Genomic DNA, 27804 nt, shown 5'->3' with positions numbered 1-27804 from the left:
GGGAGAGCACGGAGAACGTCGTTATATTTGTGTACCGGCGATTATCTAGCACGGGATTCCTTTGCAATGACTAAAATACCTAGTGAGAAGAAAAGGGGCGGAAATGAAGAGGCGCGGGAGCTCCAAAGGACTGGATGGGGCTGATTTGGTACAATTCTGAGACAAATGCTCCCCACCAGTAATTCGATCAGGACTGAGGTGGGTGTCCCGGGAGGGGGTGTGCTATGCCTCCTAGGTACACACCCATATACCAAGCACGTTCCTTACGTGTACTTCGTCGAACTCAGCCATCGTCGCCGACGCTTTAGGAATCTCCGAGGACGGTTGGGCATGAACGCGCCTTGTTCTCGACTTGGACGTCGGCTTGATTCCGGGTCCCTGCACCGTCGACCGCCACATTCTGTCCCTGCTGCAAGAGACGCAACTGTAATGATGTGAGCCGCAGCCGCATGCAGAATATATAGCTTCGATTCGTAAAATGAGAAAGACAAATTTGAGGCATACATACAAGCACAGGTGCGGGACGGTGGAAGCGGCTTGACAGGCGATAGGGACCTTATATGGAGCGCGGATTTCTTATAGGGAAGTTTCTTGTCTGCCCGTGTATTTCGCAGACGTCCAACTTGGTCCTCTACGTACCCCAAGGTACGAATGTAGAAGCACCCAATGTCATACCCTTGACCGAAGACGCATGCCGGCGGTCAAACCCCCCCATGCATCAATGCAGGTCGCGATCCAGTTGATGACTACCTGGGTACTTCGTACATACAAACGTACAACGTACCGTACATATTCCTCCCGCTTCTGCTGTCTTGCATGGGGGACGACTTGCATGCGGGTTCTCAGTTTTACCTGTACCGTAACAAATGTATGTATTCACACTGATTAGGACTAGCGCCCTCATCACTGGTATCGTCGTCATGCCGTGGATAACACCCCAGTCGGGCCCAAAAAATACCACCGTGGACCCCTGGCCAGCAACGACTCAAACCATGTAGCTCCCATCTCGGATCACAATAATAATGAACATTCTCAAAACATGCTGATCGTACATATGTATCTGATGGAGGAAAGCCACTCAATAAAACAAAGGATTGGCCCTCATCTCCTGCAAGAGCCCAAGTGTCAGTCTAGGGGGAAACGTATTTAATACTCTGATCCGCCTCTTTCCGCATCTGTCGAAGAGATATAGGGGTAACGACGCTGCAGGGCAAGTTCAAATGATGAATTGCATCGCCATGGGACAGTACGGCTTCGAAGATCCACTGCTCGGCGATGTGCAGTACACACGGATGAGATTTCGAGGCAACGCGTTGCCACACTTCCATCACGGGAGTCGTGCAGCTAAGCTCCAAGCCCAGTGTACAACGCCAGGTGATAGAAGCAGCTCGCCTGTCTGCCTGGTAGGCCTGGTAAATAAAGGCACACGCCTTCTCGTGGGACTCGCTCCAGATCACAAGATGCTGTAGTCTGGGCATCTGCAGAGCTGCGGTCCCGGCGCTCAGCAGGAGAGCGTATATCTCATGGCGTCGTTCCTGGTCTTGCAGAACTCGCGATGTGAGGGCCAACGACCGCAAACTTTGCCATGTGTGGTCTGGTACACAGGCGCTAAAGAAATCCTCAGCGTCAATCATATAGGAAACGGACAGCTCCTCGAGGTGGAGGCTTCTGGACACAAAAGCCTCGCCCAACCTGGGACTTGTGGCCCTGGGATCATAATTCAGCACTGTAGGCGACCCCGCGGCGTATTTTTGTAGTTCTATACGAAAGTTCTCGTCGAAATCTTCAAATATCGATAGTGCCTTGTGTTGAACTATGTATACCTCAAGAAGTACCTACACATTAGAGAATTCTCTTTTAGTGTAGTAGTACGTTTTTGAGTGTGACACCTTGAGGGTCTGGGGAAGATGTGTCCGAATCAGGAGTGCGAAGTCTGGGAAACATGTCAATGACCACCCACGTGAAGTAAGTATTGGAGGTGTACGCACCCTCATCGTTAGATGCTCCGTGCCACTTATCACACACCCGCCATAGCTCCAGGACCAAATGTTCCAAGCCTCGGAGGTGCTCCAATATCTGTTGAAGCGTTATGGGAAGAAGACAGCGGCGTAATTGTCGTCGCACGATGAGGCTTTTGACTATGTGAACTGGGGGTACTCGTGCTCGCCAAGGCAGGAAAAGGGTCGTTTCGAAGAGTCGTAGGAAAGCTCGTAGAGGAGGTTGCATGAGTTGATAGCCTTCCCTCCAGCCATGCAACATGTCAGTCCGGCTAGGATCGACTACCTGGGTGGAAGTCACGTCTTCGTCGTCTCTGCCGTTGGATGTGAAATGGTAGTGCTTGAACCAGTGCTCCGAGTCGCTAGGCGAATGGGCATTGAGCTCTAGCGTGAAATCATTCCCATTTCCCCACGTGCTAAGAATCCAAAGCAGTTCCCGGACACCTCGACTGAAGATAGCGTTGTTTCTATAATGATGAGACTTTGATTCCTTTTCTCCGCAGCTCCGACACGTGAACGGGAGCAACTCAATGTCGAGCAAGATGTGACGGATAAGCTCCCTGCGGCAGATGCTAAGGCGCGAGAGTGTGGATAGGCATGATGGATGCAGCCTAAGCTGGCGAAAGTTGTACTTCTCGATGACGAGCTGCCACTCCTTGCAGACAGACGCTAAAGAGGCCCAGCCTGGCGACTTTTGGCCTACCATGGTCTCTAAAATCCTGCGACGTATCTCCATGGGCAGAGACGGCCATGGTGTATGTCTCGTCGTTCTCGTAAGCATCATGCTATGACCTCTGGAACCGTTAGATCTGTCAGCCATGATGGTAGAGGTCCGGTTCTTAACGAGTGGATGACGAGAAGAGATTCCTGGTCCGTTTCGATTGTTGGCACACCTTTTTGGTCTTGAGGGAAGAGAGACGTGAGGAAGAGAGACGCACCTTCCCAGACAGTCGTTCTTACCTTACGTTGTACTTCCTTTCCATAACCCTGACGGACGTCACAGTTCGCTACCTACCTTACTAGACTTACCTGGATGGGCACCATCGCGTGACCCCCCTGGGCAGGCTTTAGATAAGGTACCTTAGTTAAGGTATGCTGAAGAAACCAACACCTTCACCACGGCCATGAAACGTGGCCATCTTGCAAAGGCGAACCCGCGGGCCAACGGAGTTTTGTTGGCATGAAGTACCTTATGAAGCTGTCACTGTCCCCATCTGCTCCTATTCAAGCCCGGCGCGAGCGGACTTGCGCTCAACTCCAAACTCACAATGTTCGGTTGCCCAGCATCACTACTACCCTTCATAATGCTTTGCAACGAAACACGGCCTGCCCATCACAGTATTCGTTCACAAAAAAATTGACATGTTCCGCGAGTGCGCTTGTCGCAGTTGCCTAATATTACAAACGAATGATTGTACAGATCGATGGGCGGAAGAACAAACGGCCCCCGCCTCCCTCGACTTTTTGGCTGGTTGTCTCTGCCTCCAAGGCATACAATGTCCATGAATGGTCTTGTATTTCTGTCTTCCTCCGCTCTACCGCTTGACCCAAGCGGGCATCTTCCGAGCCTTGACGTGACCGTGCTTCTTCCTCTCGACCGCTCTGGGATCGCGGGTGATACAGCCAGCTATAAACGAAACCATGGTTAGTGATCATGAAGCGAAGACGAGAAAGAAGAGGAAAATCAACTTCGGAATCCTGAACTCACCCTGCCTGAGAATCGGCTTGAGGGCCGGCTCGTGAGCCAGCAAGCCCTTGGCGATGGCCAAGGTGAGGGCCTCGGCCTGGCCGGTCGTGCCGCCCCCTTCTACCAGCGCCCAGATGTTATATTTATCCACCCGGTCGGTGCTGCGGAGCGCCCAGACAGCGCTCTCGCGATCGTGGATGCGACCAAAGGCCTCGTTGAGCGGCTTGCCGTTGATCTGCACCTCCCCGGTGCCCTCGACAACCCAGGCCCGCGCCGTGGACGTCTTACGCCGCCCGACACCCACAGCGCGCCCGAATCTGTCGACAGGGATAGGCTTGGGGACGTTGGAGAAGGGATCAATGTCCTTCTCGAAGTCGACGAGCGCGTCCTTGACCTCGGCCGGCATCAGCTTGGGGTCGATCTGATGCAGTCGTTTGACGATGGACAGGGCCCGGCTGTACTGCAGCGCCTTGATGGGTTCTCCGCTGTACACGCGGTATTCTAGCAGCGTCTTCCACAGCTGCGGCTTTCGCTCCTGGTCCGGTGCCACGACCGGGAGGTTCTGGTATCGGTGGAGGAGCGTGGCGAGCCGGACGATCGAGTCGGTGAAATGGGGCTCGCGAGAGAAGTAGGACGGCGACACGGGCATGGGCCGAACGTGGGTGACGCCTTCGAAGGGCCCCTTCCGGGAGCCGGCGATGAGGGATCCGGCTGAGGCGTCCTCGCTTTCGGTTTCGGTTCGTGGTTGTTGATTTCTTGCGCTTGTTGTCAAGCTCTTCATGTCGACTTTGCAAGGGGCCCTAGGTAGCCATTGCGGCTGCTGAAGACGCGGCCTCGCCAGCTGGCGAAGGCAGTCTAGTTTCTGGAGGCCGTGGCGTAGTGTTGACATGGTGCGTCGACCTCCTGCAGCGGTTGTGTTGTCGTATTGACTGTCGTGAGTTTTCAATCCGACACTGGCTGGTGAACCCGAAATCCTCAATTGGCTTGTGGGGCTGAGCAAATAGAAAGAAGGTGCTACGCCACCACAGCCACATGTAACTGTGGGTCTACTTGGATAGCACCTCGTACGAAGTATCAAGACGGATTCGTTAGCCATCCCTAATCCTTTGGCCGAGAGGAAAATGGGATGCAGATGTACACAGGTAGCAATAGTCCGGATTACGGAGTCCAGTCTTCTTCAGTTTCCAGGCTCTATCGAAAGCCACCAGCAGTGATGTTGCAGAAATTCTTTTCGCTAAGGTACCTATCATATACATAGACCCCGGCCACATCACCTAGCACAGAAAAACCCGTGACAACTGCGTTAAAAGGGGCATGTCTGATTGGTGTACTGATATGCGGTAAGAACTATGTATACCGGGCTGTAAATGAGGGGACTCCCCTAAGAACTTCTGCTGTGCAGTGAGTCGTCGAATTGGTGAGCGTCTCGACGAAGCTTGCACACGCCATGTTCAGTGGAGGAAAGGCGCGGCGCTCAATAAGGTACACCAGCGATTATGTAACCAGCCACTACCTATTCGTATTTGTGGCATTGCATTACGTGCGCGCGTATGTCATACAAGTACGGAGTAGGTACGGATAATTGGATGGCGTTCGCTCTTTCTTCGGAGACTTGGGAAGCTGGTGGGGCTAGACCGGGACCCATAAAATTCAGATTCGTCAGAGAAAAAAAAGAGTCACCCAAAGTTGACACCACACCTTCCATCTAAAATTCCGAGGTGGAGGAGAGGGGAAAAATGTAAACTTTTATCCCCCCTTCCCCTCCACAGTGGAAGGTTGTTCCTTTTTTTTCACCCCTCTTCATCCTCTCCTCCATTTTCTTGACAGGTCATACTTCGTACAACTCGAGCAAAGATGGCTTTCGGCAAGCTCTTCGGCATCAAGGTAAGAACTTCTTTCTTTTCTGTCATGGCTTCGAGGCAACACGGTCACTTCGTCGGAAACCAATTGCTGACGTTTGTTCCGCTTCCCAGGGCAACCCCCGCACCACCGTGCTCAAGGTCATTGCGAATGCCAACGGCCTTGACCTTGACTTCGTTGAGGTTGATTTCAAGAACCCGACCGCCGAGCACCTCAAGGCCAGTCCTCTTGGCAAGATCCCTGCCTTCGTCGGCGAGGACGGCTTCGCCCTTTCCGAGGTCATCGCTGTCGCTATCTACCGTACGTCTTATCAACTCCCTGTGCAACCCCTCGGTCTTCCAACGAGCCCCCGATGGGGTTGGTAGCGTGTTGCATCGCTATTGCCTTGCCCTTCCCACGTGATGATATAGACTTCAATTTTTACAGTTATCCCTGTCCGAACCAAGCAGTGTGGATAGATTCTACTTTCTGATCTTATTTGGCTTTCCTACAATTTTCTCACAGTCAGCTTCTTGAGGTGTGAACTAACACCCTTCTTCAGTTACTTCCCAGAACGAGAAGACCACTCTCCTCGGCAAGACCAAGCAGGAGTAAGTGCTAGCCTGAACCTCCCAGCCTCGAGGGGCGATTGTTGAAACATACCAAGCTAACCAATTCCGCCTTTCAGCTATGCTTCTATCCTGAGATGGCTGTCCTTCTCTAATTCCGAGGTCCTTCCTCGCCTGGCTGGCTGGTACCGCCCTCTCCTGGGCATTGACGCCTACAACAAGAAGGCTGTCGAGGAGTCTTCCAAGGCCGCTCTCAAGGCCGTCTCTGTTGTCGAAGAGCACCTCCTTCGCAACACCTACCTCGTTGGCGAGCGTATTACCCTTGCCGACCTTTTTGCCGCCAGCATCATCAGCCGCGGCTTCGAGTTCTTCTTCGGCAAGGAGTGGCGCCAGCAGAACCCCAATACCACCCGGTGGTACAACACCATCGTCCACCAGGACATCTGGACGGCTGTTGCCGGCGAGCAGCAGTACCTTGACCAGCCCAAGCTGACCAACGTCGCGCCCAAGAAGCCCGAGGCTCCCAAGGCCGCCAAGGCCGCCCCCAAGCCCGCCGCTGCCCCTGCTGCTGCTGAAGATGAGGATGCCCCCAAGCCCAAGCCCAAGCACCCGCTAGAGGCCCTCGGCAAGCCTTCGGTTGCCCTGGACGAGTGGAAGCGCCAGTACTCCAACAGCAGCACTCCCGACGCCATGAAGTGGTTCTGGGAGAACATGAATTGGGAGGAGTACTCGCTCTGGAAGCTCCAGTACAAGTACAACGATGAGCTTACCTTGACTTTCATGTCCAACAACCTCATCGGCGGCCTCAATGCCCGTCTTGAAGCCTCGCGCAAGTACGTCTTCGGCTGCGCCTCGGTTTATGGCGTGAACAACGATTCGATCATTGAGGGCGCTGCTGTCGTTCGTGGTCAGGATTACCTCCCTGCCTTCGACGTCGCTCCTGATCACGAGAGCTACACTTTCACCAAGCTCGACCCCACAAAGCCCGAAGACAGGGAGTATGTTGAGCTCATGTTCGAAGGCGAGAAGCCGCTGGTTGTGAACGGCAAGGAGTACCCCGCTGCCGCTGGCAAGGTGATCAAATAAAAAGGTGTACGGACGGGAGTGTGATGTGAGAATGATGATGGATCATGGCAGGATGTTTACGAGGTTACGAAAGGGCAATCCATGCAATGAAATGATTCTCATGAGCCCGACTTTTTTTTCCTGTAGGCAATGCGATCATGCCAAGAGCAAGCTGTGAGAGTCTTGCTATCCACAAATAAAAAAAATTGATCATGACAAGAAAAGGTTCACGCTGAGTTGTTATTATGATATCAGGTGACCAAGGTTTAAGTCGTGGCCTGGTAGTTCTAGTGTAGGATGATCTGTATGAACGCATGGGACGAGCTCTGGTCGCTTGTGTAAAAGTTCTCCTCAAAGCCCCTCCCCTCTCCCTACCTCCTCCTATCACGGAGGATGATTTGCATGAGACGGATCTCACATGCAGCGAAATCAGGCCGACGGTGATTCGAGGGTGTAATCATGCCGCAGCTGGAACGGATGCGTGTGGATGTACCGACTGACGTCGGCTTGGTAGCATAGCAGGTTGAGGTAGTCGTGTACCTGCGGCAGCACATGCAGGGACTCCTCTCCGCCGGAGAACTCGGGTATGCGCAAGAGGTTAAACGGCTCGGAGCGAGCCTTCTCGAGCGAGTCGTCCACCAGGACGGTGTTGGACTGGTCCCAGGCGCCACCGCGGGCGGCATCCGGGTGGGAAGCCTGCACGGCCGGGTCGGCCCAGAGGCGGGCAAGGCGCTTGTAGCACTGGACGCGCTGGCTGTAGTCCTCGGGGCAGAGGCCGAACTTGTCGCGGCCCCAGACGGCGACGAGGCGCTTGTGGTGGGCCGAGTCGGTGCCGCCGAGCAGCTGGGCGCACATGGTGGCGACGTTCTGCGGCCGGGCGGACGACCAGACGGCTACCCGGAAGGTGCTGATCGCGTACCGCATGAAGTCCCGGGCGAAAGGGCGTTCGATGAACTTGTGGGACTGGCGGCGATCGGGACGGAAGAGGAGCGTGCCGTTGAGGTCCATTACCACGAGGATGGCACGGGGCCGAGGGAGGAGCGAGGGTGGCAGGGCGGATTGTTCGAGGTAGGCGCGGGACGGTTCGGGGATGCCGCCGGACCGGGGCGATGGAGCTACGATTGCGCTGCGTCCTCCTGGCAGCGGCGCTTCTTGCTGGCGAGGCTTGGGGCCTTTGCGTTTTGGGCCCTTCGGAACCTTCGCGCCGCCCATGCTTGGTCTTCTGCAGTTTTGGTAAGTAAGTCTGAGGTCATGAGAGTAGCGGATCGGTTTGAGAGAATGTAGGGCTTCGCCCCCGAGGCAGGGTGGGATCGTACATAGATGACGGCTCAGCTGAAGAAGGAAGCCAGACTGGGATAGGTACGAACTCCGGTATTGGGTCGCTGGGGTGGGAATGTGTTGATGAAGATGCTGTGGCTGAAAAGAAACCGTGGCTTTGAGTGAATTGAGAAGAAAACTGGGATCCGGCGACCTGAGGGGGAAACTGGAGTGGGAAGGGTATGTTGAAGGAAGGGTTGTTGCTGTCCATGTTGACGGTGTTATATATGGTTCTGCTGTCAAGAAGTTTGAGACGTGATGTAGGCAAACGGCTTGAGTAGAAGGCGTTACGTTGCCGTGTAACTGTGCGAAGTAAAACGCGATGAACAGCAACTGCTTGCTTCACCCTCTGCGTAACTGGAGCGACGGATGTTGCGGACTGAGAGAAGAGAGCGCCGACTAGGACTCTGCTGAGGCGTGGGGCCATGAATCTTTCAAAAGAAGAGCTAAGACGGAGGAGATACGACGGGCTGTCAGTATGAGCTCCCTGAAAATTTAATTATGGTATAACACGAGTGAGTGATCTGGGATCGAGTTTTATTTGTTGGTTGTTGGCGTTTCCATGATAATATAATGCGCAAGATGTCGACGATGTCGGGCATGGAGATGAGTTTACAGGGTACCTATACGCACTGTATACTTGTAGTTTTCTCTCTCAAGGTACATAAATGAAGGTAGTTAACCCGCAAGTTGTGTGCAGCAATCGGTGACGAGTACTTTTATTACTTGTACAGGCGCCTCTGCATACAGTGTATTGATATTTGGGTCGCAGTACAAAACCCAGGCCAATCACTGTCCTTTGCCTGTCCTGGACAGCATCTGCGAACGTGAACGGCCTTTCCTTTTTCTTAATTTTTTTTGTCCAGATATTGTCGAACAGACCAGAGTCTTTTCGGTTACGTAATGGGCCGGATTGCTAAGAGTATAATCCGGGTAGACGCTTGCAGAATCTGCACTATATAAAATACGGTGGTAGCGTTTCCCTAACGGTCTAAGATAGTTATAATTATATATAATTACCTTAATTAATTTTAACCTATTTTATAACGATTTTGACTACGCTTTATCTGATAATTAAGAGTCTTACTTACTAAGTGAAATACCTACCTTTTTACCTTTACCACTACTACCGATTTAAGAAGCTATCTAGCTACGCCGATATAGCGTGTTAATCTATAAATAACTATTAAGATATCGTATCTTAGCCCTATTACGTATAAAACCTATAAGGATTAGGGGCTCTAGCGACGTCTATACGAATCGGTTACCACCTATAATAACGTATAGAGGTTTCTCCGCCTAGTCGATCCGACTTAATTACCCGAGGAGCCTATAATACCGAATTACGACTCTTTCCCCTTTATAACGTCTAGGCGTACCCCTACGTAATATCTCGACCTTACGGACGCTGGCCAGAAAGCGTACGACGTCGAAATCGCGCGCTAGAAGATCCTATAGACGTAATACGATAGCTACCTAAAGGGGATTAACGCTATACTAACCTAGCAGATTAATACTATCGACTAAAGCCGTAGATAACTGCTATAAGGAGGTATACCTCGCGAGGTATATAAAGCGGTTAAACGCGATACGGATTAGTACCTGGCCACCCGCTAAACCGATACCTATAAAGAGTATATCGAGTATACTCGTTATCCTGCGAATAGCCTTAAGAAGCTCGGGGAGTGGTTAGATAAGTGGTAGCTACTACTGTAAAGCTATGAAGATACCAGTTTAAAGCCCGCTATGTATATATAGGTTATAGATTTCTTTAGAGGTATACGCCCCTATACCGGCCGTGATTAGACTAAGGCTAAGGATCGCCTTATAGATAACTAGGTAGTTATACCCGAAGACCTTTATACCCTTAGCTAGAAGTATATTAATACTAGACTTAAAGACTAAGGAAAACGCGGTAGCCACCGCGTTATAGTATTCCCTGTACTATATACTAGAAGCGAAGAGGGTGAAGATACCTTAGAGGCCACGGCTAAGCTATATAAGAAGGGCGGCCGTGGGAAGAATAAAGCTAAGAATCCTACTACCGCGGTATCTATAGCTATACCTTTAGCTGCTTTAGCTAACCGTTCCTTTTCTAAATACTGTTAATCTGCTCTATAGAGAGGTTAGATCTGCCGCGTGTATGCTATACCTGGCCACGATATTAACGCCTGCTTCTATCTATTCCCGGATACGGTATATAACGATTAGATACCCTTTAAGAGTACTAAAATAACCGTCTAACGGATCCTTAAATACGACCCCTTACTACGCGCGGAAGTAGAAGAACTGCGCGCTGTAAAGAAGGTAAAGAAGAATATAAGCCGGGATTCTGTATAGCTTAAAGAGGCGTGACTTAACTATAGTAGCGTCCATAGCGGCGTCTCCTACGCCGCTACCTTTACGGCTGGCACTACTGTTAGCTACCCTTTTCGAACCTCTGCTATCCTTGATTCCGGTGCTATTATTTATATTTTTAACGATTTTTCCCGCTTTTCTGATTTTATACCCGCTACGCCGGGAGATTACGTGGTTATAGGCAGTTCGTCCCTGCCTATTAAAGGTTACGGTAACGTGACTGTGAGATTAAACGGACTAATAGAAGGCCTTGATTTTAGGCTGTTAAACGTCGTATACTGCGAGGATTTTACCTATAATTTAATCTTTAACTAACGCCTACGCCTTTAAGAATACTAATAAGATTAGAACCTACTAAATAACTGTATTCGGCGTTCCGATAGATCTATACTATGCTAGCTAAGTCACCGTTTCGATTAAACCGTTATTAAATACATGCCCTCTAACTAATCTACGGCTGCTTTTCTAGGCTCTTCTTCCACCCGAAAAGCTATCTATAAATCGACGATACGCTATCTAAGCACTACGGAGGGCATCCTATAGTATCTACAACTAGGGCACGCTAGCTCTAAACCGCTTAGGCACCTAAAAGAGTAGACGTAGGGGGTTAAAATAAAGGGACTAATAACTATCGACTATAAGGCCTGCGAGCTTATAAAGATTAAACGGCACGTTAGCAGGCGTCCTTATACCGTACCTACTTACGTAGGGGAGCGGTAGGCGATTAATTGCACGGATTTTAATAGAATATCCGATAGGGACTCGCGGTTTATATTTTTCACCGACCGTTATAGTGGTTTTACGGCCACCTATATTATAAAGAGTAAGCTAGCAGTGGATATCCTTATAATAATTAAGGAATTCCTCGCCTAGGTAAACCGTTAATTAGGCTCTAAGGTGCGCGTTTTCGAATCTGATAACGAGCTAACTTAATCCTACGATATCACCTAATTCCTGCGTGACGAGGGTATCCTTTTAGAGGCATTTACTGCCGACACTTAAGCGTAGAACGGGGGTGCTGAACGCGCTACTACCGTGGTTATCTTAAAAGGTCGTGCGATAAATATCCACGTAAAACTACCGTCGTTTATATAGCTTAAGGCTATTCCCACGGCTACGTACGTCTATAACCGTACGCCACGAAGGCAGTATAATAAGGAATAGAGAACGCTATACGAGGTCCTCTTTAAAAGGAAGCCGATTTTATTATACCTTCGAGCTTACGGCTATAAGGCGTACGCGATAATAAAGGACGCCTAAAAGGCTATTAATAAGCTATTAAATCGTATCGCTCCTCGCGCTTATATCGGCTATCTTATCGGCTACGATTCCACTAATATTTTCCGTATCTAGGTGCCTAGCCTACGCCGCTATAACCGCGTTATTCGAACGCGCGATATAGATTTTAACGAACGCGCCTTTTTTAACAGCGATATCGCCACCTTTAAGGACGACCTCCGTTAATTAACTAAGGAGTAATTAGAAGACCTGATTAGTTAGATTAAGTAGGAGAGGGCTAGAGATTCACGGCCGTTTACGGACGTATAAGCTAAGGACCCCCCCCTTTATATAACTGCTTATTTTAAATTATTAGATCCGGGGATACACGCCCCCGGATCCCCTTCCTTAACGGCTTTACTATTAAGGTTATAGTCCGTAATACCCGGCTATAAAGGGGTAAAGGAGGCTATCTCGAGTTAATTAGGATAAGATTTAGGTTATAAATAGTGTGATTTAGCCGGTATAGCGCCTGATTACCGTTTATATCCGCCCGATCTATTACTTCCTACTCTACTAGTAGCCCCGCTATCGGTTATAGCGCTAATAGTAGCCGTTATATTAGGAAACCGTGATACCCCTACGGCTATAGGGTTCTAGGATAACAGAACACGGTGCTACAATACCTCTATAGCTACGACTATAGGGCTCCTATTAAATAAAGGAGCGTAACTAATTCGATAAAGAGATAGCTAGAAAAGAGACTATTAGGTTATAGTATTTAACGCTAGCCGTTACGTACCTAATATATATATTAAATAGGATTCCGCTAACTAAATTACGGTTAAAAAGGTTTATGTCTATAGCGCTATAACGATGCTTAACGATACCCTGCGAATCTATAGCCCCGGCGGTAGCCACTGGAAGTATAACCCGGGAGGCTATATCGGGAAATATAACCCCGGCGGTTACTCCGGCGGGTGCTCCGGTGGTTACCCCGACGGCCGTAAAGATCCAGCGTAAAGACCTCCCTCCTCCTCCGAAGAACCCTCGCGATATACCCTTATACCCTTACGGCCACTTATTCTGATAGGTATAAAAAGACTACCTACGGAGCCACGAGGAGATAGAGTTATGGATATAGGTGCCGGCGTCCGTAGTAGATAGATATTGGATTCTTAATTCGATATAGGTAATAATATATAAGTTTAATAAGTATGGATTTCTATATAAATATAAGATACGGCTTATAGTGCGAGGAGATTAATAGTATTAATTCTTATTTAAGGAGATATACGTAGTAATACTAGCCGGACGGTTATTCCGCGCGTTAATAGCTATTACCGCCCGATTTAACCTTATGCTGTTATAATTTAACGTTATGAACGCGTTTATATACGCGCCCCTCCCCCACGATATCTTTATATACCCGCCGCTAGGCTTTTTAGCCTTTAGGAGTCGTTTATACCTAAAAAAGGCGTTATATAGACTTAAGGAGTCTTTACTACTTTAGTAAAAGCACTTTTCGGCTATTTTTTTAGCGGACGGCTTCTAGATAGTGCCGTAAGAACCGTGTTATTTTCTACGCCGCGGTTTAATCCTATTCTTCTGTGTTAACGATATCGTTATTACTTATAAGGAATAATATAAGGCGTAGATAGAGTAGGCCGTTAATAACCTATAATGCTACTATAACCTATAAGGTAGCGATCCTCTATAGTAGTTTCTTAGTATTAAGGTTATACGCGACCGTATCGCCCGTAAAATCTGGCTATTATAACGCGACTACGTTACTAAGTTAAAACGCCTATTAAAGCCGAATAGTAAGTATAGTAGTAACTATCGCCTAACGCACCTAATTAAGGTTATAGAGCTACTGCCTTATTTAGGAACCTCGACTAACGTTAAAAGCTATTAACGGAAGATAGGATCTATACTATACATAGTAGTGTTATCGCGGCCTAATATCGCGTTTATAGTATCTAGGCTATACCGGTTTAACGTTAATCTAGGGCCTATTTACTATAAGGCCGCCGATTATCTAATCCTCTATCTAATTAATAGTTAATCGTTTATATTAGAATTAGGGAGTAGCGATACTATCGAAATCTATACTAACGCCTCGTTTACCGATAATACTCTTGATTAAAAGAGTAGTTAAGCGTACGTGATACGCTTATTTAGCGGTATAATAGCGTGGCGCGCTAATAAGCAGGATACGATCACGACGTTAATAATAGAGGCAGAGCTATTAGCTTTAGTATAAGGTGTAAAAGAGGGTATCTTTATATAACGCCTATTACTTAGTATAGGAGTGGAATTTAACGATCCGGAATTAAGGATCTTATACGATAATAACTAAACGATTCGATTAGTTAATTAAGAGCTTAGTATGTTAATAACGCGCCTCCGCTATATCGATATCCACGGCCACTAATTACGTTAAGTAAAGGAATAAGGGTAAATACTCGTAACGTACGTTATAAGCGCGGAAATAGTAGTAGACGGATTAATAAAGGCGCTATACGGCGAGAAATTTAAGATATTTAGGTTTTAGGTGGGCGTGATGGATATACGGGAACGGTTATAGCAGAAATAGCTAGAGAAAGTCCGGATAGAATATTTAGAGGACCTGGAGGATGAATTTAAGGGCGGCTATAGCGAATAGATTATATAGCTGGATTATCTACCGATTACGAATAGCTTTAATCGCCTAACTAACGTTTAGAGCGATTAGGGGGTATATCGAATAGACTATAGTCTATTCAGTTACATAATAGGCCGGATTACTAAGAGTATAATCCGGGTGGACGCTTATCTGCACTATATAAAATACGGTGGCAGCGTTTCCCTAACGGTCTGAGACAGTTATAATTGTATATAATTGCCTTAATTAATTTTGACCTATTTTGTGACGATTTTGACTACGCTTTATCTGACAGATATTCCGTGTTATCTTATCAGGAATGCGACCCAGGATATCCCCACGCTAAAAGGTGCACATCCTACCTAAGACGTTTCTTAGGTAACCTATATGGACAGAGGATCTCGATGCTCCCACCTTTATCACTCTTACCTATTGTCTAGCTTTCCTCCTCTGGAAGAATTCTTGAAAATGGCAAATTCACAAAAGAGAAAACTACCTTTACAGGGACTCCAGCGTCGTGTTCGGCCTCGACAAGAAGAGGTGCCGGACGAAGAGCTTGACGAGAGCCTCGACGACAACGATGACCAGACCGAGCCAGACATGTCGGATGATGATCTAGAGGGGGAGAATGTCGACGATGAGGACGATGATGAGGACGCGTCAGAGGTAACGTTGCTCTAGGTCGGTGCGGTGTAGGTTCCCAATCTCCCTAACCATTCTTTTATTAGTCCGACGGTCCTCCACCTGCACGATCCAAGGTGGACCCATCCTCCATCTCCTTCGGCGCCCTGGCCAAAGCCCAAGCTTCCATCCCGCCGTTACGAAAGCGCCAGAAGCGAGCCACCTCCGAGACAAGAAGCGAAGAGGACGGCGACGAATCCGACTCGGACGACGCGAGACCCAAGACGAGCGGGCCGGGCAAGCGCTCCTCCAAGCACGCGCCTATGGAAATGTCCTCCAAACGGCCCGTGTCGCGCAAGCGCGAGGTCATCGCCGTGCCCAAACTGGAGGCCCGCGACCCGCGCTTCGACCCCCTCATCAGCGGCGGCGGCGCGGGCTTCAACGAAGCCAAGGCCAAGAAAGCGTACGCGTTCCTCGACGAGTACCGCGACAGCGAGATGACCACGCTGCGGGCCGAGATCAAGAAAACCAAGGACCCGGCCGAGAAGGAGAAGATGAAACGGCTGCTCGGGTCCATGGAAAACCGGAAGAAGGCGGAGCTGCGCAAGGACGAGGAACGCCGCATCTTGGAGGAGCACCGGCGGCAGGAGAAGGAGCTCGTCAAACAGGGAAAGAAACCCTTCTACCTCAAGAAGTCGGAGCAGAAGAAGAGGCTGCTGGTGGAGCAGTTCAAGGGCATGAAGAAGAAGCAGGTCGACCGCGTCATCGAGAGGAAGAGGAAGAAGGTGGCCGGGAGGGAGAAGAAAGAACTGGATCAGTTGCAGAGGAGACGTTGAGTTTTTATTGCTGGATGCTGTGCGCATTTTTTTTGTGAAGCGAGCAAAACGTTTTGGATGCACAGCACAGCACCGGCCCGGACAGGGATAGGTCTCTTCTGTCTGCAAGGTAGTAGTCTATTCTAGCGATAACACTGGTGATACATGATGATACATGATGATATACACCATGGCAGTACAGCGCGTGGCATATAGCTGGCTCCCGTGAGCCACTTTATCATGGAGACCCCATCTTCTTCAGACTATTCTCAAACATCTCGCGGCACCTGACGCGACTGCCCAGTCTTGCGCAGAGCAGGAACGCACCGCTTAGCTTCCGATGCAAGCTGTACGTCTCCTCCGGCGGCGGCGCGAGCCTCTCACGCAGCATGACGGGGATCAGCGCCTTGACCCGCTCGGTGATGGTCTGGTCCTCGAAATCGTACACTTCCGGGGCGGAGCGCAAGAAGGGTTCCGCCAGCGTCAGCACCGAGTCCACGTGCGCCTCGACCATGACCCTGCTCTCGTGTCCGGTGAGGTACCCCAAGCTTTGGGAGAGCTGGCGGACGGCCTCCCGATCCGACCGCGAGGCGGCGGCTAGAAGTTGGACGTATTGGGCGACAAAGTCCTCCGGATACTCGCGAGAGGCGCCGAAATCGAGAAGCTCGAGTTTGGTCGTCTGCTCGTTGTAGAGGAAGTTGGTCCAGTTGGGATCGGTCTGCATGAACCGGAACTCGGTGATCTCGCGGAGACACAGGCGCAGGATCTGGGTGCCGATCCAGTCCCTCTGTTCCTGCGTGAATGACGTTACGCGCGTCACGCCGATGCCGTCCATGAAATCCATGGTGAGAACCTGCTTCCCGCATGCTTGCGGGTAAATCCCGGGGACCACGAACGTGTCTCCCTCGTCGGCGAGAAACTCCCGGTAGCGCCGGAGGCAGGTCGCTTCCCTTTCGTAGTCGCATTCCCAGCCCAGCTCGAGCCGGGCGTTGTCGATGGTTTTGTTCAAGTAAAGACCCCTCGGAAGCAGCTTGGTGGCCGTCAGCAGGATAGACAGGTTATCCAGGTCGGAATTGATGGAATCAGCCACGCCGGGGAACTGGATCTTGACAGCGACCCTTTTGGAGCCTTCCTTGAGCACCGCCCGATGGACCTGGCCGATCGACGCCGCAGCGATGGGCTTCTCCTCGAATTCCTCAAACAAATCGCGCCATTGCGGCCCCAGGTTGGCAGCCAGTACTTTGTCGCGCTGCCAAGACGGCATGTAGTCTGCGCGGTCCTGCACTCGTTGCATGACCTCCTGAATCGGTCCCGGGAGCATCTTGGAGTCCTGGAAGCTGAGCATCTGGCCCATCTTCAGCGCGGCCCCGCGCATCTGCGATAGCTTGGAAACCAGCCGTTCCATGTTCCCCGCGCTGAGCATGACGGATCCTTGGCCCTCCCCGCCGAATGCTCTCCCGATACTTTCGCTGATCGCACCCCCCATCATGCCAGCGGCGAGTCCTCCGTAGTTCCAAAGACGACCGATGCGGGTAGCGGGGACTTTGGATTCCCTTAACACGTAGGTTGGTCTGGCACTCGCGGGTGGGCTGGGAGACGTAGCTTCGGGAGAAGCAGAGGCAGAGGCAGAAGCAGAAGCAGTCGTCCCTCTGCTCTCACTGGTGTCCCGGGAATGCCCAACCGATGCTGTACTCTCGGCAGTGGTGGCACTGCGCGCCGATTCCTGGTCGTCTATCGGCACATTCTCTGACGGCGCAGATGGTGTCGTCGCTGTTGCATCTGATGGTTGCCTGTTAGGATGTGTGACAAACTCGGGCAAACCGACAAGCTTTGGCTTTGGCTTTTCTCGTTTCCTTAGGTCTCCGAGAAGATTGGCTCCTCGTTTGGTGTGAAATATGTCCACGTTCACGCCAGGAGGCAGAGAGTCCAGTTCTGCTGGAGAGTCGGACTGGGAGGACAACCCTGTCTGGTGCCTAGACTTGAGTTCCGGAGAAGACGCATCGGTCCATTGGGAGCTCGATGGGGTTGTTTCCCTCAGTTGAGATAAGACGGACCCCGTGTCCGGTTGGAGCCCAGATCCATGTTTGGGGTTCAGTGCCTGGGCCGGTGAAGAGTGAGGGACGTGGGTTACGGGAGAAGATTGCGTCGCAGTTGGCTGTTTTGTAATGACCCTGGAGACGGCTGATGCAGCGGTGTTCGAGCCCCGAGCTGAAGGCAAGGAAGGAGACGATATGTTGTTTTGGCCAGTGTTTTGACCCGTTCTCAGGCTCGCAGTCAAACTTGACGTCTTACTGAAATTCTCGAGCTGGCGGCCGCGGAGCGCGATGTGCTTGGCAGCAACGGACCGGGATGCACTGACGACCGCCGCCAAGTCGATAGCGAAGTCGGCGAACCTCATTGGGGAAAGGGGAAAGCAGGCTACTTGCAGCTTTTCGACATCTCGATTTTTGCCTTTTAGTGAGATGTGAAGTCTCCCTCTCGAGAGTGAATAGTCGCGGGAGCGTATCGCCGTACCCAGCGAGAATGTTCTGACGTTATGCAGTCTACACGGTATATTGCTTTAAAGGAAGAATGCATTTATCGAGACCTCAAGTCTCCGACAAAGCAGATGGTCGAAATGTAATTACACAGTACGTGGGCGACAGCAGCGCAAGGTGTAGAATGACGCTTTGAATATCCCCATGGGTATCGTGATTTTAGTTAGGCATTGCAAAAAGGAGTATCCATCGCTCATTCGCTCTTCCTGGTAACACTCTTGAGAAGTGACCCCCTTGCCCTCAGTGGTGTGCTCCTCACAGTGGACGTAGACTCCGCCAAACTCCCTGGCCGCGGACTTCCAATCTTCCCCCATAACCTCTGCGCGGCCGGTGTTAGACCTCCCACAACCCTCGGGCTAGAAGGGAACTTGGGGACTGGAGTCGTATCCGGCTTCCCCGTCAACCCATTCTTCACAGACTCTCGTTTCATCCGGGCAGCGCGCTCGACAAGTCGATGATGCAGAGTCTCCCTTTTCCGTTGATCCTGCAGCTTGAAAGGATTCGGCATCGAATCACCCGGTCCGAGGTCGATTACCGGAGAGGAGGCCGGGAGAATTTCTTCGTCGTCTTCGTCGTCGACAAAGGCGTACCCGTTCACTCGGGGCGTCTCGCCGCCGCCGACCGTAGTAGAGTTTAGATCGTCCGTTCGGGGTCTTCCGCTAATGGCATCTCTGACAGCGGAAAGCGTTGGTGACGGCGGCCTGTCGACCGCCTTTGGTTCTGGTATCCTTGTGTTGTGATAGTTGATGGACTTTGGCTCCATTGTCGATTGCGCTTGTGCCAGCTGTGCAGGGCTCCCCGATTCATCCTCGACTCCGGGGGCCCCGAACATCAAGCCGTTGATGGGATTCGCTTTCCATGTATCTGGTCTTGCCGGTCTGTCATCCGCGTCCTTGATCGCCAGCCTGTTCCTTTTGCGGAAGCCATCGTCGACGAGACGCCCTGATGCTGCAAGACGCGCTTCGACTTCCGCCTGCTTGATCATCTGCTTCGACGGGAGTTTGTTCCCTCTCCAGATCCAGGCATACTTCTCGGCTTTCTTCTGGTTGTGTTTGTCCATGAGCTTATAGAAACTTTCGTTGTCCTCGCTGGTGTATTTGGCCTGGAAGCTGGCAAGGCTCATATCCATATCCACCACGACCTTGGGTTCGTCCGTTCTCGATGCGGCAAGTGTCATGGGCGTATCGACTCCTAGAGCGGAAGGTGTATGTTGGCCGTCACCGAGACCAGGTTTGGGTGTGTTGAGATGCCCGCCCGTCGCGAGGACGCGCTGCAACCTCTGTCCCGCGTTCGCGATCCATGCCGAGTCTTTGGATTCCAGCGCATCGAGGTACTCCTGCTTCGTCTCGTGTTCCAGCAACCCAGGGAAAAAGTCGCGCGCGATGATCTTCGACAAGGCATCTGTGTACACGTCTTCTTCTATGACTGTCTTCGGTCGCTTTATCTTCTTGGCGGGGGGTGGTATTGGTATCAAATCGGTGTCGGTGTCGGTGTCGGTTCGTTTCCGTACCAGTGATGTGGATTTGGCTGGCTCTCCATCCATCGTGCCAACTTCCCGCTCGACTTTAAAGACGAAAAAGAAGTAGACCAATACTGTGCGTCGTCGCTGGGCTCTTAAGGAAGTGCATGGACCGAACCGCGTTGGGAGTTCAATATGATGTGTGATGTTAGAGAAGTGGATGGTTCCAAGTTGCTTTCGCAGGTACGTGAGCTGCAGGTCTGGGTGGCGTCTCACCTCACCCCTCCCTCCACTCATGAAATTTGGAGGGGGGGTTCTGATAAAGAGTAGGTACCTCTCTTATCGGTGGCCAAACCTCAACCCCCCACTGCCCACTGCCGGACTTATCTCGACCGGCGCCGGAGGGGATTTGCTATGGCATTCTGCTCTCTTCCCTTGCATTTTCACTACTCACTTGGCAGCACCATAACTTCCGAACATAATCCGCCATCTGCTTTTCTTTGCAACTTCACGTCTTGAAATATATTGCGTCACCCATCTTACACTATAAACGAGCTAAGCGTCAACGCATTCAACTATGGCCTCCGCAGAGGAGCAGGCGACGGCGCTTAAGAACCAAGGGAATAAGGCCTTCGCCGAGCATGACTGGCCCACGGCGATCGAGTTCTATACGAAGGCGATAGAGCTCAATAGCAAGGAGCCAACATACTACACCAATCGAGCGCAGGTCTGTCTGGGCGCCTTTTCTTCCTCTTCTTTGTTTATTTTGCGTTCTCCCGGTGACTAATACAGCCCGGTAACGGTGCAGGCCTATATCAAGTCTGAAGCGTACGGCTACGCTATCGCAGATTGCAACAAGGCGCTCGAGTTAAAACCTGGACTCGTCAAGGTGTGTTGAACTTGCGCCGACAGACATTTGGGATGCTACCCCTCTTGTACTGACCGATTCGTTTCCCAGGCCTACTTTCGTCGTGGCCTCGCTCACACCGCGATCATCCGCCCCAAGGATGCGCTTGTGGATTTCAAGGAGTGCATCAAGCTCGACCCGAACAATCGAGATGCAAAACTTAAACTCGACGAGTGCCGAAAAATCGTTCGGAAGCTCGAGTTCTTTGCCGCCATCGAAGTCGGCGAAGAACCGTCCGCTGCGGAGGGCTTGGACCTCGACGCCATGACGGTCGAGCCCGAGTACGATGGTGTACGGCTGGAGAAGGAAATGACACAGGAATTCATTGACGACATGACGGAAAGGTTTAAGAACGGGAAGAAAATACACAGGAAATATGTCTTCCAGATTCTCCTGGCCGTCAAGGAATTGGTGTATAATGAGCCTACGATGGTGGAGGTGGATGTTCCCGAAGATGTCAAGCTCACCGTCTGCGGCGATACACACGGTACGTTTGACAGGACAAGTGTGACGAAACGCGCAGAGCTTACTCACTAATACCTCTTGTCCCAGGCCAATATTTCGATCTCATGGAGCTGTTCCGTCTCAACGGCAAGCCGAGTGATAAGCACTGGTACCTCTTCAACGGAGACTTCGTTGATCGTGGGTCCTGGTCTACCGAGATCGCATTCCTCCTCTATGCGAACAAGTGGCTGCGGCCAAAGGCCTTCTTCTTGAACCGCGGCAACCATGAGACGGATGATATGAACCGCGTGTACGGGTTCGAGGGAGAGTGCAAGGCCAAGTACACAGAGAGGTACTGCTTTTCGTCTGCTGACGTCCCATGCAGAATAAGTCAAGCTAACCGATCCCAGGGTGTTCAAGTTGTTTTCTGAGAGCTTTTCGGCCTTGCCCTTGGCGACACTTATTGGACACAAATATTTGGTCCTTCACGGAGGGTTGTTTTCAGATGACAAGGTCACATTAGACGACATCCGGAAACTCGACAGACACCAGCAGCGCCAGCCTGGACAATCCGGGCTCATGATGGAGATGCTGTGGACCGACCCTCAGGAGGAGCCGGGCCGTGGCCCCAGCAAGCGTGGAGTTGGCATGCAATTCGGCCCAGACATTACGAAGAGATTCTGCGAGAACAATGGGCTGGAAGCTATCATTCGGAGCCACGAGGTCCGCATGGATGGTTATGAGGTCCAACACGATGGCCGTTGCATCACAGGTAAATATTCTCTAACCAGTATAAGTCTCTTTGGCTCCGATGGCTAACTACCCAACTTGAACAGTTTTCTCGGCCCCCAAATATTGCGATTCCACCGAGAACAGGGGCGCATACATCAACATCGGCCCTGACTACAAACTGCATTATGAGCAGTTCGACGCGGTCCCTCATCCCGACGTTAAGCCAATGGTAACCACAGCTTTCCGACCTCCAGTCCCTTCCCCGTTTCCTTCGGAACATCCTGCTGACTTTCCTCCAGGCGTATGCCCATAGCTCTCTAATGTCGTCCCTCATGTAGCGCTTGGGCCATGTTGATGGGTTGATGCGGGAGCGATGGATTTGTACGAGTCGAGTGTTCCGGTTTGGCTATTACCGCGAAGGCATTTTTCGGGGCATACAGGTGGCACACGTCTGCTACGGCTTATGGCATTGCGGGCAGAACAATGGAGTTTCGTACAAGGTCATCATATCCAACTGTAGCGAAAATCATGACGAGATGAGCATTTCGGCGCATTGTGCCAGAACGGCGATGGCCCATTTTCTGTGCATGCACCAGGTCGGTGGATGGCCTCACCCCCAGAGTTTGTCCTGGCCTTCGGCGCCCACCATGCTCCCCAGCCAGTCCGAGCACTGTCGTATCCTGAGCATCGACTGCTCTCCTCCGTTACGGGTTCCCGACCAGGCTGTCATAGATGCAGAGAAGGCGGCCAGGTCTTGTCGTGGTATGCGTAGCCAGCACTGATTGTCGTGGACCTTGAGGATGTCGATGGGAATTGCGACACCCGTCGCCCCTAGGGACTGCTGGAGGGCAGACGTGCAGTAAGACCGGATCTGCAGATGGTCGGTTTCCGTCACCGTCGCATGACCCTGGCTGCTCCTGACCACTTCGAGGTGCACATAGGAAAACGATGGCGACTTGGCCGTGCAGGAAAGAAGTTCGTGCGATTTTTGGTTGAATTGGTGTTTCTGTATGCTTGAGGATGTGCTCTGCCCCTGAGATTGTGTGGACATCATGAATCTGAAGCACCAAGCTTTCCTTGTCTGACCGAGGTGGATGAGGAAAAGTTGAAGTCGCTCCGAGTGGCTACGTACTTGGGAAGGTAAGGTACTCCGTTGGGCAGGGTCTGCCAGATAACGCGGAGTCAAAAACGTCACAAAATAGGTCAAAATTGATCAAGGTAATTATGTATAAATGTGACTATAAAAACGTTTAGAAACTAAAAATATCTACGCCGCTATATTAGCCTCGCGGTTATTCCGTATACTACTAGCTATCGCCGCTTAATTTAATCTAGAGATAAGGTAGTTCGATGCTAGTAATATGTTTATTAATACTAGCCTTAAAAAGAAAGTGTTTATAAAGATACTATAAGGCTATAAGGTGCTAGGTAAGGTCCTGCTATTATAGAAAGCCCTTTTCGGTTTAAGAGTATCGCTACTATTTTAGTAAAAGGAATTTAGTAGTATGCTATAAAAGATAGGATTTATAGCCGTCCCTAATAACCCCAATATTATAGCGCACGACGGTTTAATCCTGTTCTTCTATATTAACGATATCGGACTTATCTATTATAGAGATTATAAGACTAACGCTAATAGCCTCGAGGCCGCCCTTAAGAGGAGCTATAGGTTATCTAGAGGCTATAAAATCCGTTAGTTCCTAGGAATTAAGGTCTTAAGGGATAGAGCTACTTATAGGTTATACTTATTATAAGCCTTTTATATAAAGAAGATCGCGGCTAAATGCTATGTAGATATCCTCTGCCGAAAACTATTAAAGGTCCTCTTATTATCTATAAAGCCGTTAATACCCTATAATAGTATACGTGCGTTAATTCCCGAGGTCCGCTAGTATTAGGGTATAATAGGTTTAATCCTATATACTCCTATTATAATAGACCCGATATCGTGTTTACCTATTTAAAGCTTTCCTAATATAACGTTAATCCCTCCTTAAACTATCTTAAGAGGTCTTAATAAGTGCTATTATTCCTATACTATATAAGATACCACTACCTAGAATTTAGTGGAGATAGACTCTTCTTAACTATAAGCGACGCGTTCTTTAGGGATAATCTAGACCGTAAGAGTTTATAAGAATATACGATAAAGTTTTTCGGCGGCATTATTAACTAGAAGGCGGCTAAATAACCGACGGTTATAACGTCGTTAATAGAATCAGAACCACTTACTTTTATAAAGACGGCTAAGGAGACGTTATTTATTAGTCGGATATTAAGAGATTTAGAGCTTTAGTTAGATTAATAATAACTATAGCTATACTATAATAATTAGCAGACTATTAATCTTATTAATAAGAAAGTATAACGCCTACGAATAAGGTTACGCTATATCGATATTTATAACTAGTAGGTATACTAGTTAGTATAGTAAGACCTCTTCAAGGTTACATATATATATATATATATATATATATTATTATTCCCCGCGGCACCTCCGCGGGGGCGTACTATAAGGCTCCCCGATCTCCCCTATCCTCTTTATCCTTTATATCTCTACCCTCTATAAGGAGCTAGAAAGGGTCCTTAAAATAATAGTCGTAGGATTCGCTAATAACACGAATATTATCGCCTTTAGTAGGACGGAGGCATAGACGCGGCACCGCCTCGCCGCCGCGTAGCGGGCTTACCTAGACTAGGAGATAGCGAGCGGACTATAATTCGAACTAGCTAAGTACGTTTATATCCCCTTTATAAAGTCACGCTAACCCTCCTTTACCCCGCTCCCCCTTAGCGCTATATCGGTGCAGGTTATAGAGGCGATAAGGCTCCTAGGCGTTTAGCTTAATAGAAAACTCGATTTCCGGTAATACGCTAAAAAGGTAAAAAGCCGGCTTATTACTTAAATATACGCCCTCTTAAGGTTTAGTATAGTAGTATAGGGGTATAGCTTCGTGGATATAAAAAGACTATACCTTATAATAGTAAGACTAGTAATAGCTTACTATACCTTAGCCGTTTATAAGATAGGGGCCGGCCTATAGTATAGCCCCGTAGCGGTATTTATAGCGATATAGAACCGGTGCCTTAGATTAGTAGCCGGAGCCTATAAGGCTATACCGGTTAGGGTCCTCGAAAAAAAGACCTTTATCCCCCCCCTTAACCTATACCTCTTAAGCCTAAGCGCCTAAAAGATCCTCCGGATATAAGAAAAAGGGACTAAAAATATAATATTAGCCGGAGTATATACCACGGTAAAAGCCCTAGTAATACCGAATCGGCGTTATAAAACCCGCGCCGCCCTCGTATAAATAGTATAGCTTACCGCCCTAATAACCTAGGCCAGAACCACGCCCCCGTAGAAGGCCCTTATAAGGAAATAGGGTTAAGCCTAGGCGGAAGCATAGCGGCCCTATACCTACGCCGTAATAGCACTAAGCCGCCCCCTAATATAATACTCCCTCCGGAAGTATAAAGGGCTCGTTAAGCTATAAAGCTCCGTACTTACCTAGATTAGATTAGAAAAACTAGGCCTACGGGTATTCCTAGCTAAGGCGAGGGTACCGGGCTTCCTATTACCGCGGTGCCCTTATAAAGACGGAGGGGCGGAAATAGCGGAGCACGTAGTACTCTAATACTAAGAGGTAACCGCGGAGGACCGTAAGGACCTTTTCGGTGCTATAAAGAGGCCGCTCACGACTAAAGGAGACTTATATAACGTACTAGAATATAATACTAAAGCCGGGGCAGTTATAAGGTGGTTGCTATAACGGAAAAGACTTAAGAACTTTTATCTTACCCTTAAAGTTATAGAGGCCTATAAAAATAAAGGTAATACTAAAGCGGGACCGAAGCGGAGATAGTATAATATAGTAGATTAGTTAATTATTAATAGGGGTCCTATAAGCCAGGACCTTAGCGGTATTAGCTTAGCGCTAAGGGGGGCTATTAACGGCTACTAGCTATTATTATACTAGTTATTATCGTTCTTATTATCCTTAGTAATGCTAATACTACTCTTAATATATTCTAGGCCCTACTAGGATCGGTTAGCTAACCACCGCTATTATAGCACCGTAAGGAGACTAAAAAGGGCTACTTATAAGGTACTTTAGAATACGGTCTAACTTACCCTCTAGACGTCTTATCTAATAAGATAACTCCTATACCTCCGCCGACGCAGTACCGCTATAGCCACGACCGGAAGGTAGCGCCCGGTTTAGGGCCCGGCTAAAAGACCGGGACGCTATCTCTAAACACTCTTTAGCCTATAGCTTATTAGTAGGGGACTACTTCGGCACCGAAAAAGGATACGTATAATAGTAATACAGTTATTACCGGCGGCCTTTACCGCTATATACGCCCTATAAAGATCTATAAGACGCTATTACTATTTTTTAGTAATAGGGGGGACCTATAGAAAAGTCAGTATATACTACCGCGATATACCTATAATACTATAACGATATCAGCATAACTTATATCCTTACACGGACGCTAGCTATTAGTATACTAAAAATAGGCTACCCTTATACCCGTGGTATTAAAGCAGGCCTCTACGTTATCGGGGTATATACCTAAACGCTTACTATAATGAATATAACTACCCTAGGTTAGCCACCGCGGTACCGCCCTAATACTACTAGGGAATATATATAGTATAACCCGGACCGAGCCCTTCTTATACCGGCTATGATTATTATTAGTATTAGTATTATCGGGGGACGATATCTACAACTATTAGCACGCTACCACCAAGGCACCGCTATGCTACTAGGAGAACTTATATTATAGTACTACTAATAATTAATTATTTATATATATATATTAATACTATACTACCTAGTTAACCCTACACCACCACGCTACCGCGATACTACCTATAAAGCATTTATAGTCTAATTATAATAAGAAAAATAATAAGAAAAAACTAAAGGGTTTTACTATTAGTATACAGCCGTAGCGATAAGCCTACGGCACTATAAGCGGGAATAGGTTAGGAGGAAAACCTATAACGAACTTATTAGCGTTATAAGAGGAAAAAAAAGAGAAAAAAGACATAAAGACCTTATAAGATATTAAACAGGGTAGAGCCCTATCCTCCCTACCTGCCGCCGGATATAGTAGGAACCCACCTAGGGGAGGCAGGAGGCGCCTACCTCCCCTACTCTTTTTATTAACTAAGTAAAAGGAATAAAAGGCACGATCCTTAAGGACGTAGGGAGGCTAAGGCTAAAGGGCTATAGCCTCCGTACCACGGAGGCGCGGCGGCACCCCCTTAGCCCTTACTCCGCCGCTAATGATTAGCTTAGGCTAACCTACCTAACTACTAACCTACCACACTTCCCGTTAGCTATATAGAACCCCTATATTTAAGGGGTTGGGCTGCTAAACCTGTCCCTCGAAGTCTAGTTAAATACACCTGTTTTCTGTGAAAGAGGCTATCTATTTAACTATGTTTAGAGGTAGTTAGAGGTCTTAAAGGGTCCTTAGTAGCTAGGGACGTGCGACGTGATCGATAGCTCCTTTAATATCTAAAAATAACGTGGAAATTACCGGATTTTAGCGTGATTTACGCTATTTTTCGATATA

At 49.4% G+C, this 27804-nt stretch overlaps 9 protein-coding genes across 9 annotated transcripts; 3 read left to right on the top strand and 6 right to left on the bottom strand.

Moving 5' to 3' along the window:
• Nucleotides 1-182: 182 nt before the first annotated feature.
• On the bottom strand, nucleotides 183-3041 carry SODALDRAFT_376579 (hypothetical protein; the record flags this gene model as incomplete). The annotated part of the gene is made up of 13 exons (XM_028614828.1): nucleotides 183-424; nucleotides 509-536; nucleotides 640-676; nucleotides 785-827; nucleotides 908-984; nucleotides 1079-1108; nucleotides 1154-1578; nucleotides 1648-1707; nucleotides 1888-1933; nucleotides 1989-2413; nucleotides 2510-2791; nucleotides 2853-2899; nucleotides 3027-3041. 13 exons carry the CDS (start codon nucleotides 3039-3041, stop codon nucleotides 305-307), a joined length of 1635 nt encoding a protein of 544 aa, XP_028468632.1. The 3' UTR covers nucleotides 183-304.
• A 19-nt stretch (nucleotides 3042-3060) lies between these two features.
• Nucleotides 3061-4564, bottom strand: SODALDRAFT_291264 (ribosomal protein S9/S16). Its single transcript, XM_028608663.1, has 2 exons — nucleotides 3706-4564; nucleotides 3061-3624 (listed from the first exon to the last, which is right to left on the bottom strand). The coding sequence occupies exons 1-2, from the start codon at nucleotides 4463-4465 to the stop codon at nucleotides 3533-3535; spliced, it is 852 nt and encodes a 283-aa protein (XP_028468631.1). The 5' UTR covers nucleotides 4466-4564; the 3' UTR covers nucleotides 3061-3532.
• An 825-nt stretch (nucleotides 4565-5389) lies between these two features.
• Nucleotides 5390-7378, top strand: SODALDRAFT_330555 (elongation factor 1-gamma 1). The gene is made up of 4 exons (XM_028611230.1): nucleotides 5390-5568; nucleotides 5658-5844; nucleotides 6086-6134; nucleotides 6212-7378. Exons 1-4 carry the CDS (start codon nucleotides 5539-5541, stop codon nucleotides 7176-7178), a joined length of 1233 nt encoding a protein of 410 aa, XP_028468630.1. The 5' UTR covers nucleotides 5390-5538; the 3' UTR covers nucleotides 7179-7378.
• Nucleotides 7379-7419: 41 nt separating this feature from the next.
• SODALDRAFT_348985 (HAD-like protein) lies at nucleotides 7420-9021 on the bottom strand. Its single transcript, XM_028613398.1, has 2 exons — nucleotides 8474-9021; nucleotides 7420-8379 (listed from the first exon to the last, which is right to left on the bottom strand). Exons 1-2 carry the CDS (start codon nucleotides 8899-8901, stop codon nucleotides 7587-7589), a joined length of 1221 nt encoding a protein of 406 aa, XP_028468629.1. The 5' UTR covers nucleotides 8902-9021; the 3' UTR covers nucleotides 7420-7586.
• A 6042-nt stretch (nucleotides 9022-15063) lies between these two features.
• On the top strand, nucleotides 15064-16385 carry SODALDRAFT_330553 (DUF947-domain-containing protein). The gene is made up of 2 exons (XM_028611229.1): nucleotides 15064-15363; nucleotides 15426-16385. The coding sequence occupies exons 1-2, from the start codon at nucleotides 15166-15168 to the stop codon at nucleotides 16152-16154; spliced, it is 927 nt and encodes a 308-aa protein (XP_028468628.1). The 5' UTR covers nucleotides 15064-15165; the 3' UTR covers nucleotides 16155-16385.
• On the bottom strand, nucleotides 15956-18606 carry SODALDRAFT_330552 (ABC1-domain-containing protein). The gene has a single exon (XM_028611228.1). It carries the CDS (start codon nucleotides 18529-18531, stop codon nucleotides 16372-16374), a length of 2160 nt encoding a protein of 719 aa, XP_028468627.1. The 5' UTR covers nucleotides 18532-18606; the 3' UTR covers nucleotides 15956-16371.
• Nucleotides 18607-18671: 65 nt separating this feature from the next.
• Nucleotides 18672-20351, bottom strand: SODALDRAFT_330551 (nuclear protein Es2). Its single transcript, XM_028611227.1, has one exon. It carries the CDS (start codon nucleotides 20211-20213, stop codon nucleotides 18864-18866), a length of 1350 nt encoding a protein of 449 aa, XP_028468626.1. The 5' UTR covers nucleotides 20214-20351; the 3' UTR covers nucleotides 18672-18863.
• Nucleotides 20352-21862: 1511 nt separating this feature from the next.
• Nucleotides 21863-22673, top strand: SODALDRAFT_105561 (Metallo-dependent phosphatase). Its single transcript, XM_028606486.1, has 3 exons — nucleotides 21863-22252; nucleotides 22317-22441; nucleotides 22512-22673. Exons 1-3 carry the CDS (start codon nucleotides 22060-22062, stop codon nucleotides 22548-22550), a joined length of 357 nt encoding a protein of 118 aa, XP_028468625.1. The 5' UTR covers nucleotides 21863-22059; the 3' UTR covers nucleotides 22551-22673.
• SODALDRAFT_105546 (hypothetical protein) lies at nucleotides 22639-23489 on the bottom strand. The gene has a single exon (XM_028606485.1). It carries the CDS (start codon nucleotides 23264-23266, stop codon nucleotides 22823-22825), a length of 444 nt encoding a protein of 147 aa, XP_028468624.1. The 5' UTR covers nucleotides 23267-23489; the 3' UTR covers nucleotides 22639-22822.
• Between the last annotated feature and the right edge of the window lie 4315 nt (nucleotides 23490-27804).

The sequence above is a fragment of the Sodiomyces alkalinus genome, assembly GCF_003711515.1.
Source record: "Sodiomyces alkalinus F11 unplaced genomic scaffold SODALscaffold_2, whole genome shotgun sequence".
In the NCBI taxonomy this organism is placed as follows: domain Eukaryota; kingdom Fungi; phylum Ascomycota; class Sordariomycetes; order Glomerellales; family Plectosphaerellaceae; genus Sodiomyces; species Sodiomyces alkalinus.
Note: the sequence above shows the minus strand (reverse complement) of the source record. Positions and strands in the feature narration are given on the sequence as shown.